Here is a 13,994-nt window from a genome sequence, read left to right on the forward strand (position 1 = left end):
TTTTTTTTTTTTTTGTATTTCCTGCCTTTCGCACGGCCATTTCATATTGGACCGAGCTGCAGAAGGAAGTCGTCCATCCTCTCGCCCATCATCGCATCCATAGCACACATTCGCCCAGCATGGAACGCATACAGCTGGGCGTCGCCGCCATGGACCGCAAGGCGCGCTCCAAGCCCATGCAAAACATCCTCAACCGCCTCATCAGCACCAAGGACTTCGACGTGACCATCTTTGGCGAAAAGGTCATCCTCGACGAACCCGTCCAGGACTGGCCCATCGTAGACGTGCTCATCTCCTTCTTCTCCACCGGTTTCCCACTCGAAAAGGCCATCTCCTACGCAGATCTCCGCAAGCCCGTGCTCGTCAACGACCTCCGCCTCCAGCAGGTCCTCTGGGACCGTCGTGCCGTCCTCCAGATCCTCGACAGCGTAGGCGTGCCCACCCCGCGCCGTCTCGAAGTCGACCGTGACGGCGGCCCAGACCTTGAGGATGCCATCATCGAAGATCTCAAGTCCCGAATCGGCGCAGACCTTCGCAAGGACCGCGACCCCAAAGAGTGCCGCCTCGAGTCGTACGACCAGCTCGTCATCGGCGACCACAAGATCGCAAAGCCCTTTGTCGAGAAGCCCGTCTCGGGCGAGGACCACAACATCCACATCTACTTCCCCAAGGCCAAAGGCGGCGGAGGCCGTCGCCTCTTCCGCAAGGTCGGCAACAAGTCGTCCGAGTACGACCCCAACCTCGTCCACCCGCGCACCGACGGCTCGTACATCTACGAGGAGTTCATGGACGTCGACAATGCAGAGGATATCAAGGTCTACACCATCGGCCCGCACTTTGTCCATGCAGAGACCCGCAAATCGCCCGTCGTCGACGGCGTCGTCAAACGCAACCCAGACGGCAAGGAGATCCGCTACATCACCAAACTCACCCCGGACGAGATCAAGATGGCCACCGCCATCTCCACCGCCTTCAAGCAGAACATCTGCGGCTTCGACCTCCTCCGCGTCGGCGGCAAGAGCTACGTCATCGACGTAAACGGCTGGAGCTTCGTCAAGGGCAACGACTTCTACTACGACAAGTGCGCAGACATCCTCAGCCGCTTCTGCAACGACAAGGTGGTTCGTCGCCCCATCGGCAGCTCGGGCAGCGGCGTCGGCAGCGCAAGCCCGCGCGAGCGCGAGCGCTCCGCCTGGAATCTCAAGGCCTCCGTCACCGTCTTCCGCCACGGCGACCGCACGCCCAAGCAGAAGCTCAAGCGCTCCTTCAAGCCATCCGACAGCTGGGCGGCTCCCCTCATCGCGCTCCTCCAGGGACGCAGGGAGGAGATCATCCTGCGAACCCAGCTCGACCTCGTCTCCACCGCCGCCTCCGAAGCGCTCGCCTTGCCCGGCGCCAACGTCGAGGATCTCGAGCTCATCATCCAGCTCATCAACCGCAAGAAGGATATGCCCGGCACCAAGGTCCAGATCAAGCCGAGCTTCGACAAGCAGTCGGCCGAGCTGGCCAAGATGCAGCTGATCATCAAGTGGGGCGGCGAGTTCTCGCATGCGGCGCGCCACCAGGCCAAGGAGTTTGGCAACAACATGCGCAAGGACATGATCATCATGAACGCCGACGCGCTCTCCAACTGCACCGTCTACACCTCGTCCGAGCGTCGCGTCACCGCCAGCGCCGAGATCTTTGCCGCCGCCTTCCTCGACGAGTCGAGCGGCGAAAAGGAGATGATCATCCGCAAGGATCTGCTCGACGACAGCAATGCCGCCAAGGACGTCATGGACGTGGTCAAGAAGAAGCTCAAGGCTTCGCTCCGGCCCGATTCGCCCGAGGCCGGTACGGTGCCCGACGATTGGCCCGAGGATCTGCCGCCTCCGGCGCGGTTGGCGCTGGATATCGCCGCACTGCTGGGCAAGCTGCGCGAGATCATGCGACAGAACTACAAGACGCTGGGCAAGGCGATCGACAGGGTGCAGACGCGATGGTGCACGCACGAGACGCCCCAGCTCTTCCGCGAGCGCTGGGAGAAGCTGTTCAACGACTTTGAAGAGGATCCGCACGATCCATCGCGATCCTCGGAGCTGTACGATATGCTGAGCCACGATGGTCTGCACAACCGCCAGTTCATCGAGACCGTCTTTGCCGATGCGGCGGTGACGGACGCGGACCTGGACAGGAGGTTGACGCATCTGCACGAGCTGTACCGCAAGGCGCTGGCGCTCTTCCAGTTCATCTGTCCGAGGGAGTACGGCATCACGCCCGAGGAGAAGGAGGAGATCGGATTCCTCACATCCATGCCTCTGCTCAAGAACATCGTCGAGGATCTCGAGGGTGCCAAGGAGAGCAAGGGCATTTGCAGCCTCTACTTCACCAAGGAGAGTCACATCCACACGCTGCTCAACCTCGTGCTCGCTTCCGAGCTCAATGTGGTCATGCAAAAGATCCCGCCGCTCGACTACTTTGCCAGCATCACGTTCGAGGTGTACGAGCGCAACTCTTCCACCACACCCGCATCGTCTACAAACACGCCGGGGAGTGCGTCGAGCAGCCTGCACGATGGATCGTCCACCTCGTCCCTGCCTAGCTCGCAGCAGCAGTACTCGCTGCTGATTAGCGTCTCGGAAGGCGCCCACTCGAGCAACATCCTCAGCATCAACCTCGATGCACGCCATGCGCTCACCGCCTTACCCAGACGTCCGCTCACCACGCACATGGACTTTGACGAGGCCATGAGCAAGCTCCAGGCGCACAGCAGCCGCACCAACACCGTCGAACGCGGCATGGTCGAAGGCTCCACCGTCTTTTTCGGCCAGCACGATCCCGACCGCCAATTCATCCCCATCAAGAACCGCCGCGACAGCGTCGATACCGACCGCAGCTCCGTGCGTCAAGCTTAGCCTAGAACCAGCCTTGCGAATTTTTTCATGTTTGGATTTCATTCACCACACCATCGATGGGGGGGCTACGTGGGCAAGGTGTATAGAATACAGGAAGCCGATTGAAAGCACGCGCGTGTGGCTGGGAGCTTAGAGGTCCTTGGCCTCCTTCTTGAGCTTGCCGAACTTGGCGTTGCCGTAGTTCTGCCACCAGATGCTGGCGTTGAGGTAGGTGGCGTAAGCGAGCCATCCGACGTAAGGGATGGCGAGGAGGCCGGCGGTCTCGTCGACGTCCTTGACGGTGGCGGCCCAGTAGCCGACGGTTCCGGTGAGCGCGCCGATGTTGACGAGGGCGAGGCCGACGTTGCCGGCGCCGAAGAAGAGGGGCGACCAGAGCGCGTTGAGGCCGAGCTGGATCCAGTAGAGCGAGAGCGCCTTCTTGGCCGTGTCGCGGCCGAGGCCGGGCGGGGTGCGGTCGAGCGCCTTGACGGTGAGGTGCGAGGCCCAGCCCATCGAGGCGTACAGCACGGGCCACACGATGCCGTAGTAGCTGCTGGGCGGGTTCAGGCTGGGCTTCTTGAGCGACTTGTACCACACCGAGTCGGCCGAGTAGTTGGACGACTTGGTGGCAAAGCCGTTCACCACGCCCACGGCGACGGGGATGCCCACCGCCAGGATGGGGTTGCGCGGCTGCAGCGACAGGGTGGATGCAAGCATGCGAACACGGTCAGCGCGCGGCTCGCACGAAATACGTAAACAGCAGTTGCGGTGGAGGTACTCACGATGTCAATGAGGAGACCGGGAAGGTTGGACATGGTTGGCGAGATATCAGAACGGGCAAGGATGGATGTGGATGGAAGCAAAGGTGCAAAGTACGCTCAGCAGCCGGTTGAGCAGCAAAGCCGAGACTCGAGCCAGAGTCTATTTGTAATCCAGACCAACACGGGGCAGAGCGCGAGAGGGGGCGCGGCCGAAAAGGGGAGGGGGAAGGGGGGGAGGGCTGGCTCCAACTGCCGCGATCGCGAGCGACAGCCAACGCCGCTCTCACGGGCGTCGCCTCCTGCCTGCCTGCTGCTTCTATCTTTGGTGACAGCTCAACCCCTCGTCCAGCTCCCAGCTAGCTCTCGCTCTCAGGCTGTCTCTTCAATCGGCACGCGGATTGACAGCCCGTCTTTCGCTCTATGAAGCTGGTCCCTCGCGGCTGGCTACGGTTCGGCTGCTCCGCATCCGACGTGCCCGATGGATGGGGGCGTGTCTGTGAGGCTGCGTTGGCGCGTGCACGTTGGGCCGGCCCGCAGCTGCCCAACCGCGACCAGCCTCGGCATTTTGTTTCGGGATGCAGCTGTGCACTTGCGCACGTCCCAAAACGTGCGATGCACTACTGCAGTTGCGTTGCGAAAAAGAAAAAGTGGAGAAATTGCGGCTGCGAGCCAAGGCGCGCTGATGTCATGTCGGCCTCGACCCGATGCTGCGTGGCGCCTTGTGAGGCCCGTCAGTCATCGTCGCTCGTTGTGCCCGCGCCCCAATCCGGCTCGAGTCGGAATAAGCCAGGAGGAGTCGGCAGTGATCCGTATCGGGGGCTCTGCTCTTCCATTCACCAGCTCGAGGCCGGACCCTCACCACCTCAGCCAAGCACTGTTTGAGGCCCCTTTTCTTGATTTTTGGGATGCTTTTTCAGGGTGTCTTTTCGGGTCGCTTTTTTCTTTTAACTTTTTCGTTTCTTTGTGCCGGGCTGGATCCTAGGCGCGGCGAGCCAACGGGACGAGGCTCCGCTCTCCGCTCTCGGCTCTCCTTGGCCCTCAACGCAGGGTCCAAGCGCTCACGCAGCCAAAAGCTTAGCCGTGCGCAGCCAGGTGTACTGCGCAATCCTCAAAACCCTGGCGGGTGTATCGACACAACCATCATCGTCTCTGTATCATCGCAGCGACCGTAGCAGCCCCCCAAACCCTTCCTCTCTTCCTGGCGTCGTTGCGAGCTGGCTTCCACGTCGCCGTCCCAGTCCAAATTCGACTCACGTTTCGAAGCACTTGTCCGCGAACATTTCCTTGCCCTCTCTCGAGCGTTACGATCCAAGCTCCAGCACGACTTGCCCACATTCCACGTCCAAGCCACTCCTCTGCGGTCGCTGCATCATACAATTCTGCTTTTGCAACCGCAATGGCTCCATCGCAATCGGACAGCGAGCCCTCGGCGGCTCTGGCTGAACACTGCTTCTACTGCTTTACGGTCATCGAACACGAGCTCAACTCGAATTCATACTCGTCACGCCCACCTGCTGCGCCCTTCGAGGACGACGGCAACGAGTACCCCCTCTTTGTCACCTGGAACATCTTCCCGCACAGCTCGACTGCGCGCAGGTCCATCCTATCCTCGGCTTCCTCCACCGCCACTCCGCGTCTGCGCGGCTGCATCGGCACCTTTGAGCCCTATCCGCTATCGCAGGGTCTCGCCGAATACGCAAGCATCGCCGCATTCAAGGACCGTCGCTTTTCGCCCATCTCGTCGTCCGAGCTGGCTCGCCTCGAGTGCGGCGTCTCGCTGCTCACGCATTTCGAAGACTGCGACGACCACCTCGACTGGGCTGTGGGCGTGCACGGCATCTACATCCATCTGCCCAATCCCGCGCTCGCCCCCAAGCCTCTGCTGGCGAGAGGCAACGAGGATAGCGCCAGCTCCTCGTCGGGCTCGGGCGCATCCACCCCTGCCCCACTCAAATCCACCAGATCATCGCGATTCTCCAAATCCGCTCACAGCGGCCCCAATTTCCTCACCGCCACCTACTTGCCAGATGTCATCCCGGACCAGGGCTGGACGAAGCAAGAGGCCATCGATTCGGCCATCCGCAAGGCCGGCTTCAACGGCAAGATCACAGACGACATCAGAAACGCCCTCCGCGTACGCAGGTATCGCTCCCAAAAGGTCTCGCGCACCTACGACGAGTACCTCGCGTGGAAGCAGGACCACAACTAGAAGACTCGCTTGCGTCCTTGAATCCATCGTTCGCCTCGACTTGATCGCACTCTGTTTTGTTCGCCGTGCAATCGCATCTGCATGTCTTTTTCCAGTCTTTCAGTCTCGACCCTGCCTTGGAGCCAAATCATTGTGCTCAAGGGGAATCATTTTTGTGCATTGCCAGCATGGGATGCATAAATCAATTAGGTTGCGGTCGAAGCACGAATCAGGCCGCGTTGGCCGAGGGGTCCTTGGTGAATCGGAGGTAGGGCTTGACGGTCTCGTAGCCGGGGAAGAGCTTTTCGGCCTCCTCGCCCTGGACCGAGGGGTGGACGATGACCTTGTCGCCCTTCTGCCAGTTGACGGGTGTGGTGACGCGGTACTTGTCGCCGATCTGGAGCGAGTCAATGACACGCAGGATCTCGTCAAAGTGGCGACCGGTGCTGGCGGGGTAGCTGATCTTGAGGCGGATGACCTTCTTGGGGTCGATCACAAACACGTCACGCACGGTGAAGGGGATTCCCTTGGCATCGACGTTGGTAGGGTCGAGTGCGTCGAGCATGTCGTATTCGGTCGAGACCTTGCGGTCCTTGTCGCCAATGATGGGGAAGTTGACCGAGGTGTTGCCCACCTCGTTGATGTCCTTGATCCATCGGTCGTGCGATGCAATGTCGTTGGCCGACAGGCCGATGATCTTGACGCCGCGCTTCTCGAACTCGGGTGCCTTGCGTGCAACCTCACCGAGCTCGGTGGTGCAGACGGGCGTAAAGTCGTCCGGATGCGAGAAGAGGATGCCCCAGCTGTCACCCAGATACTCGTGGAAGTTGAGCACACCGCTGCAAAAAGCACAGATCCAACCCGCAGTCAGTCTAAAGCGTTCATCCTCGTTGTGCGTGTGGGGAATGCAAACTTACTGGGTGGTCTCGGCGGTAAAGTTGGGAGCAATGGATCCAAGTCGAAGGCCAGGCATCTTGAAAGCGTCAATGGGTATCGATGATCGAAACAGAGCAGTTGACGGATGGTGATGGTCGAAAGGCAAGCGTGCATCAATATCTCTGCTTCTTGTAGGATCTTGGCAATCTCAACTGCGAGCCCAGGAATCTCGCCATCCAAGAACACGCGGCACAAATCCTTGGCTTTGCCCACCACTGCCGCGAGGGGTGGCGAACCCAATGCAGCCGATCCGGCAATCAACAGCGCCAGAAAGCGCTCGCCAGGGTCGCAAACGGCGTTAGAAGAAATGCGCTGAGCTGAGCCTGGGCCGTGCGCGTGTGTGTGGAGAGCTGCGCCGTGTTGAAAGAGCGGGCGCGCGCTGACTGACACCAGACTCGAGAGCGATGGCACCTTGCCGGTCCCACCCCCGCACACCATCCGCTGCATCGATGGCGTGCTTCGGACATTTTGCTCTCCTCCCATCTCGCCGAGCAATTTGGCGACCAATTTGTGCGTTTTACCAGGCGTAACATGAGCGAGAAGAGCGCCAAGGTCACATGACCAGAATCGGAGCTTCGCGTGCGAAAGACCCTGTGCACACACGCGAGATTTTAGGCTCCTGCCGCAACGTAGCCGCGGGGATGCAGGGACCGACGCTGCTGGCTGACGCTCGGTAAGAGCCACAAGCCCGCGGATGCCGAAGTGGTCATTCTCCGCAGTCCAGCCTTGAACTCCACACGCCCGCCACCACCAAGCGGTGACTGACGATGGCTACATGGCAAGTCGCAAGCTCTTCAGCGCCAGCGAGTCGCTCGGCCGACTCTGCAGAGACAAATAAATGGACCTTTGCGCTTGGCGTGACCATTAGACCATCCAGATCAAGTCGGATCTGTAGGACGCTTCCCGAAGGCGATGCTTCACAATATTACGCATCGAACAAGGCGACTTTTCACGTTCTCTCGCTCTCCAATCTTTGCGCGGGACAGTCGAAGGGGCTGGATGTGGGGCAATGCTCGAGCATACAGCATCGCACGCGACCCTGCGTCTTTTGGCAATGCAGGGTCCAAAGGCGACAGCGTACCAGACGCACCCAAGGTGGCGCGGCGAAATTGGCTCTCCGCAACGAGGCCGAGCGTGATCATGCGTCCATGGAGATTCCACCAGCCAGTAGGTCGCTCGTCGCGGGGCTGGTAGCTGCTGGCCAGCTTGCGAGTCCAGACCGCGCTGGCCTACGCCACGACTTGGCTCGCGACTCCGACGCGGAGCGCAGAGGCGACCACGGCATCGTTATCCGAAGCGGAGTGGCTTGGTGATCGCATTTTACCACCAGCTCGTTCTTGCACCAGCCGGGCATACGTTGGCCTACTCGACGAGGTCTTTGGGCGACGATTGCTGAGCTGGCCGACGAGCGAGGTAAAGCTGCGCAATGAGGTCGATGCATGAAATTCAGCCGCCGCACTAGCGCCAAGCGCGTGTGGGGGAGCGCTAGCCGAACTGGTCTCCTCGCCGCCTCCTCCGCACGTCTGCTCCAGCAGCTTTTTTCGTCTCTTTAGCTCTGATATCTCGGCCCACGTTGAGCTGGGAGGGAGGGGGTCGTTGTCTAGCGAATCGATTAGCGGGCAAGTCGGTCGCTGTCAGCCCGTCGAACAAAGGGATTTGACGGGTCAAGGATGATTCGGGCTACGAGTCACTGCCAGCCGAGCAATGTGAGAGGCCCCAACTGCCAACGCAAGCGAGGCGCGCCGAGGCACTCACCATTGCCGCGCCTGCTTCATGCGAGGCTGCGGGGCACGCAACGTTGCCCGCGGGAGGGTGCTCGACACATCACCCTCTGCCTCGACGCGCGCTAGAGAGAGAGAGAGAGGGAGGGGCGAGACGGACAGCCGTCATCTGAGCTGACCGAGCGGCACCACCCCACACGGGCGCCCCGGCTCATATCGTCCATTGCAACGCGCCAAGCGCCCCTGACTGGAGCAATTTTGCGCGCCAGCCCGTCGTCGGATCTCCTGCCTGCGTCCAGCACGCATACCGATAGATACGCTTGCACGCCAAGCCAGCATGGACTCCTAAACCAACGGATAGCAGGGAGGAGATCGCATCGGAACAGCCGAAGGCGACAGAAGTGACTGGGCACGAGGTGACGTGCTTCTTTCCACTTCGAGAATCGCGCGGCTGACAGGTTTGGACCCTGATGATGGCAATCCGAGCCGACCGCGCAGCACTTTGGCACACGGCTGCTGGCGGTTGCGATCGCGACGCTGGCCCGTCTCGCATCGTCTCTTCCGATGCGATAGCTTACTGCACTCTCGTTCCCTTTGGGTCTGAGCTTAAGGCTGAGCTAAAGCCTCAAAACCATGGCCTTGTCGGCCTTCCCTTTGTCCCTTTTTCGATGTCCAGGCTCGCTTTGTTCCTCAGTTTTTCGTCGACATTTAAATATTTATTTTTTTGTAAAACAAAAAGAACTCGAGAGGGGGTGTTCTCTGGGCGTGTGTTGTTGGCCGTGCTCTCGTCGAGCGACACTCTACTGCCCAATGCGATCCGCGGTGGCTTGGCCTTGGGTAGGTCAGGCCATGCTCATGATTGGCGGCTGACTGCAGCTCGACAGCAGCTTGGCCGACTCGAGCTTGACCGGCAAGCACGAGCGCATGCTGTCCCGGCACGGCCAAGCCGACGATGTGCATGGCCCGGCGTGCTGGAAAAAGAGGGGCTAAAAAAGTGTTGGTCGCAACCGCTGCGTTTTTTTGACCGGTGGGCCAAGCGCGCTGCAACCAAAAGAGCGTCGGTTGCAGCGCGGTGCAGCGCGGTGCAGTGTGATGCAGCCAAAGTGTGCAGCTGAGATGCAGCCAAATGCGCGGATGTGCAGCTGATATCGCCCACCCTTCATCAGCGACGCCCATCCTGGCCACGCCTCGACGCAACATATTACCAACCCACCTCGCTGTCACCTGCAGCTTCTTGCATGGCCTCCATCCACCGACCCGTCGCTTCCCATCCCGCCATCCTCTCCGCTCCGCATTCCTCTCATTGCACCCACCTGCAGCACCACGCATACAGTCCACATCCGCACTTTTTTGGCAAGCGTCTCCACCACACCGCGCGCCATCGCCAAGCCAAAAAGCTTGGGAGCTATCGTATCATAGAGCGGTTCATCCGACACGTCTTGGCCTTCTCAACAGTCTCTGGGCTAAGCACGTCAATCGACCACGCATCGCAAGATTGGCATCTCGTTTGCTGCGACTGTCGCCCGTCCAAAGTTGCGCAGATTGCATCAATTCGGGCCCGCCTGCACAGCTGCGCACCACTCGGCCGTCGTGCAGACGCATCGGTTGCTGCACATCGTTCTCAGCTACTATTCCTCTGCAGCTCCTCGCTTTGCTGCCCGCTGCGCCTCTGTCCCCACCGCCGCACGCACTCGTCGCGCCTCCTCGCCTCATCACCTCCTCCCCTATCCATCTAGATCCTCCTCCCTCGTCGCTGTACAAGCCTCGCTTCGGCGCTACCGCAGCTCTAAATCAAAGACAAGACCCTGTCTCAGGAAGATTGGCTTCACTCCACCAACCCTTGCCACCACCTCGGCTTCCGTTCCTGGCTCGTCCCTTCCGTCTCCCAACCGTTGCGTCAGGTCCTCGCCTGCCTTCATCCGCACAGCCTTCGAGCCTCTTTTGCTTCTACGCACGGATCCATTTGCACGGCCCGCCTCATCCAATACACCTTCGACGTGCCTCGGACCTTCAACACGGTGCTTCTTCTGAATCAAGTTGCGGCTCGAGCACACACCTCCTCGCCCTCCTCGCCCTCCTCGCCCTCCTCGCCCTCGAACCCACTTTGATGCATCGCATGCGAGTCAGCATCACCACCCGCCTCTAGACCTTCGCATCTGGCGCTGGCGCTGGCCATTGGATCTTTCTTCCCTCTTCTTCCCCCCGCGCGCCACTCGCCATACCCGGCATCCTCCCGATCCGTCAATCTCAACTCGCTACGCACCCGCGCTCGCCATCTTGCTCCCGCTTCCGGACAAAGTGTAGATCATCCTTCGATACGCCACCCACCCCCGGACCCTTTCTTCGCAAGCGCTTCCAACTGTTCCTTCACGGACCCTGTCGATCCCTGCAGCTTGCCTCGTGCTAAGCGCACCCTGCCCCCCTCCCATTGCTTCTGGAGTCCACCCAGATCTCCCCACCTCAGCTTCGCCTGTCTTCGCCATCTCCTTTGCGCTTCGCCATCATCCGATACGCCTCCATCACTTGGTCAACCCACACCAAAGCGAAAGCTTGACGTCGAAGCCAGCGCAGCAACCAACCTTCTTTCAGCCACAGGCGTAGCGATTCCAGCGCCCATCCTTTGCCAACAATAGAATGACGGCACAGGTAGTCCTCGGCACAATGCCCCACCCCTTTCCATCGGCGTTCTCATCGCCCGTGGCCACACCTTCCCCAACCAAGGAGCTCCAGTTCCCATCACTCCCACCGTTCTCGCGTCAGACGTCCACACCCGCGTCAGCCGAATCAAGCAGCGACGCCATGCACAGTCAAGCACAATCATCGACCGCCGGCAATGCCTCTTCCAACACACCCTTTCCCGGTGTCGCAACCGCAGTCGCCGAATCGAGCGCACCGCGCACCTACCGTGCCCCCGACGCACGCCGCTCTTCTCGGCCGCGATTGCGCAGCCTGCAGAGCCTCAACTCGACACCAGCATCTCCTTCGCTCACCGAGCAAGACAGCGGTCGTGCTTTCATCTCCACCTCCCGCTTTCACACTTCCCATCCCAGCCTCGGCAGGGCTCCCTCACGCAATGCCGTCGAGTCGCTCCAGCCTCTGGCCGAGTCGAGCGTAGCTGCTTACTCCATCATAGCAGACCGTCCACCAGCACGCTCCCCCAACTCCGCCTCTCATCCCTGGCCCGCATCCAATCATCACACGGACACCGCCGCGTTGCCGCCACGCGCGCGCCGCTCTTCCACCAGCCCAAAGCTCGACTCGGGCCTGAGCGAATTCGGCCAGATGGGAGCTCCCTTCTCTGCCCACGCTCCCAACCAAGGCTTCTTGCGACGCAGTCACACCATTACAACAGGCATTAGCTCAGCTACTCCGAGACGCGCACCAGATGATCCCTCATCTCATCGTTCTCCGCCTTCCAGCGCCATGACTTACGGCCCCAGCAGCGGCAGGCATGCTCCCAAACTATCTCAACGCCGACAGACCGTCTCCAACGTGTCGCCATCTTCGCTCGATCGCGCGACTCCGGCACAAATCGCCGGTGTCTCTCCTGTCCCCAGCCGCACCCTATCCTATGCACAGCAGCACACGCCCCATGCTAACGGCGGCAGCGCCATCTCGGTTTCTTCGCCCCCGAGCCGCATCCGCGAACGTGGCACCTTGCCCAACAACCAACTCGAAGCCAAGGTCGTCATCCTCGGCTCGCAGGGCGTCGGCAAGACCTCGCTCGTGCATCGCTACACTTCGGGCCAGTTCAGCGTCGCCTCAACACCTTCCACCATCGGCGCCAGCTTCTTGACCAAAAAGCTCATCGTCGATGCCGTAAAGGTGCGCCTGCAGCTTTGGGACACCGCAGGACAGGAGCGCTTCCGCAGCATGGCGCCCATGTACTACCGCGGCAGTCACGCTGCCGTGATCGTGTACGACATCACCTCCATGTCGAGCTTCCTCGACGTGCGTGCTTGGATCGAAGAGCTCAAGAAGAACATGACCACCGACCTCGTCATCCACGTCGTCGGCGCCAAACTCGATCTCGCTTGGTCCCAGCGACAGGTCGAGCTCGACTACGCACGCGCCACCGTCAAGAGCTGGCTACAGCCCTACCAGACCCAGGCGATCACCTTCCCCACGCCCGGCTTCGCCAACGACTCGGACGGCAGTCCCGGCTCGCCTACACGGCCTCCGTCACGGCTGAGCGGCCTGGGTTCCCTGGCGATTGGATCCGCCTCCCGCCTCGCCGCCTTCCAACGAACATCCAGCCAGGCTGCAACTCCGTCGTCAGCCGCGGCGGGTGGACTCAAGCCCAGCAGCTTTGGCAGCAGCGGTGCTTCCAGTGGGTCCGCAGGCAGCGACACCGGCCGCGACGTCGCCGCCGACCTGGACGCGTTTGGCTTCAGCCTCTCGTGGGATGTGGTCGAAGTATCCGAGGTGTCGGCCAAGGATGACCGCGGCATCGAAGAGGTCTTTCTCGCCGTTACCAAGAAGCTCGTCGAGCGTCGCAGCCAGATTGAGCACGACCGCGCCGAGCGCGAACGCAACAGCATCTTTCTCTCGTCGCACGACGCTGATCAGCTCCTCGCCGGCAGCGACCAGCCAGCTATCACGCCCAACAGCTGGACCTGTTGTGGCTGAACTTCCTTTTCTCTTTCTCTTTCTTGCATCGCACTTTCCGTTCCGTCTACATCATCACTACCCAACTCACATCCGCTCCAGCTTCCGCATCGCATGCTCTGCTCATCCTGTCTCGTACCGCCGTCGACATCGCTGCGTTTCTCTGTCCCGGCCTCATCCCTCGCACTGCTTATACCTCTGAATCGTCAGCAAGTTGCCCACCTACAAGCTCGAGTGAAATGTCTGAAGATCACGAATGTGGGTTTGGTGATGCTGGAGGCGGGAGGGACTTTGTCATGAGGTGGGAATGAGTGTGGTTGCGTGAGGTTGGCTGTGGCGTTGAGTTGGTCAGAGGATTCTTGAGAGAAGGCTGGAGCGAGCGCGGTCGATAGCATTTGCATCGTCATGACGGTGTTTGCATCGCATGGAACTTGCACCACGGGCGCTGTGGGGCTTGAAGCGATGCATGGACTCGAGCGAGTGTAGCGTCGCACTTGGATTCTTTGTCTTGCTCCGCGTTGAGAGCGAGTCAGACCCAATCGGAACGCGAAGTGGAAGAACCAGCCATGCGCCCGCTCAATCGCGCGTACGTGGCTGCTACCAAGCTGATCGTCGTCGCAACCGTGTCGGTAGGATACGACTTTGAGAACGTGCGTCGCCACGACCTTGGCCAAGCAACAACTGGAACCATGCGAGCCGCAACGATAAGCATCATCATCCGTCTGCTTGCCCCCCATCGCCACGGGTGACTCTTGCCTAGTCGGCACGTCATTTGCACCTGCACCATCGCCAGCACCTTGGCTCTCCATGTCCGTTCTACGTCACGCTGCTCCAATCGACCAACACTGAAATCCAAATAGCAAACAAAGCCGACCCAAAACCTTTGACCCTCCCTCTTGACCATGTC

At 60.5% G+C, this 13,994-nt stretch overlaps 6 protein-coding genes across 6 annotated transcripts; 4 read left to right on the top strand and 2 right to left on the bottom strand.

Moving 5' to 3' along the window:
- Positions 1–119: 119 nt before the first annotated feature.
- Positions 120–2,894, top strand: PAN0_023c6097 (cortical actin cytoskeleton protein asp1; the record flags this gene model as incomplete). The annotated part of the gene is made up of 1 exon (XM_014798429.1): positions 120–2,894. One exon carries the CDS (start codon positions 120–122, stop codon positions 2,892–2,894), a length of 2,775 nt encoding a protein of 924 aa, XP_014653915.1.
- A 129-nt stretch (positions 2,895–3,023) lies between these two features.
- PAN0_023d6098 (tspO/MBR-related protein) lies at positions 3,024–3,688 on the bottom strand (the record flags this gene model as incomplete). The annotated part of the gene is made up of 2 exons (XM_014798430.1): positions 3,024–3,563; positions 3,656–3,688. 2 exons carry the CDS (start codon positions 3,686–3,688, stop codon positions 3,024–3,026), a joined length of 573 nt encoding a protein of 190 aa, XP_014653916.1.
- Positions 3,689–5,030: 1,342 nt separating this feature from the next.
- PAN0_023c6099 (alport syndrome) lies at positions 5,031–5,843 on the top strand (the record flags this gene model as incomplete). Its single annotated transcript, XM_014798431.1, has 1 exon — positions 5,031–5,843. The coding sequence occupies one exon, from the start codon at positions 5,031–5,033 to the stop codon at positions 5,841–5,843; it is 813 nt and encodes a 270-aa protein (XP_014653917.1).
- Positions 5,844–6,051: 208 nt separating this feature from the next.
- PAN0_023d6100 (cysteine peroxiredoxin) lies at positions 6,052–8,516 on the bottom strand (the record flags this gene model as incomplete). Its single annotated transcript, XM_014798432.1, has 6 exons — positions 6,052–6,661; positions 6,740–6,795; positions 6,972–7,349; positions 7,427–7,529; positions 7,992–8,389; positions 8,514–8,516. 6 exons carry the CDS (start codon positions 8,514–8,516, stop codon positions 6,052–6,054), a joined length of 1,548 nt encoding a protein of 515 aa, XP_014653918.1.
- Positions 8,517–9,605: 1,089 nt separating this feature from the next.
- PAN0_023c6101 (uncharacterized protein) lies at positions 9,606–11,112 on the top strand (the record flags this gene model as incomplete). Its single annotated transcript, XM_014798433.1, has 2 exons — positions 9,606–10,497; positions 10,607–11,112. 2 exons carry the CDS (start codon positions 9,606–9,608, stop codon positions 11,110–11,112), a joined length of 1,398 nt encoding a protein of 465 aa, XP_014653919.1.
- Positions 11,113–11,140: 28 nt separating this feature from the next.
- PAN0_023c6102 (RAS-domain-containing protein) lies at positions 11,141–13,836 on the top strand (the record flags this gene model as incomplete). Its single annotated transcript, XM_014798434.1, has 3 exons — positions 11,141–13,100; positions 13,190–13,292; positions 13,611–13,836. 3 exons carry the CDS (start codon positions 11,141–11,143, stop codon positions 13,834–13,836), a joined length of 2,289 nt encoding a protein of 762 aa, XP_014653920.1.
- Between the last annotated feature and the right edge of the window lie 158 nt (positions 13,837–13,994).

The sequence above is a fragment of the Moesziomyces antarcticus genome (genome assembly GCF_000747765.1).
Source record: "Moesziomyces antarcticus DNA, scaffold: scaffold_v10023, strain JCM 10317, whole genome shotgun sequence".
Classification (NCBI taxonomy): Eukaryota; Fungi; Basidiomycota; class Ustilaginomycetes; order Ustilaginales; family Ustilaginaceae; genus Moesziomyces; species Moesziomyces antarcticus.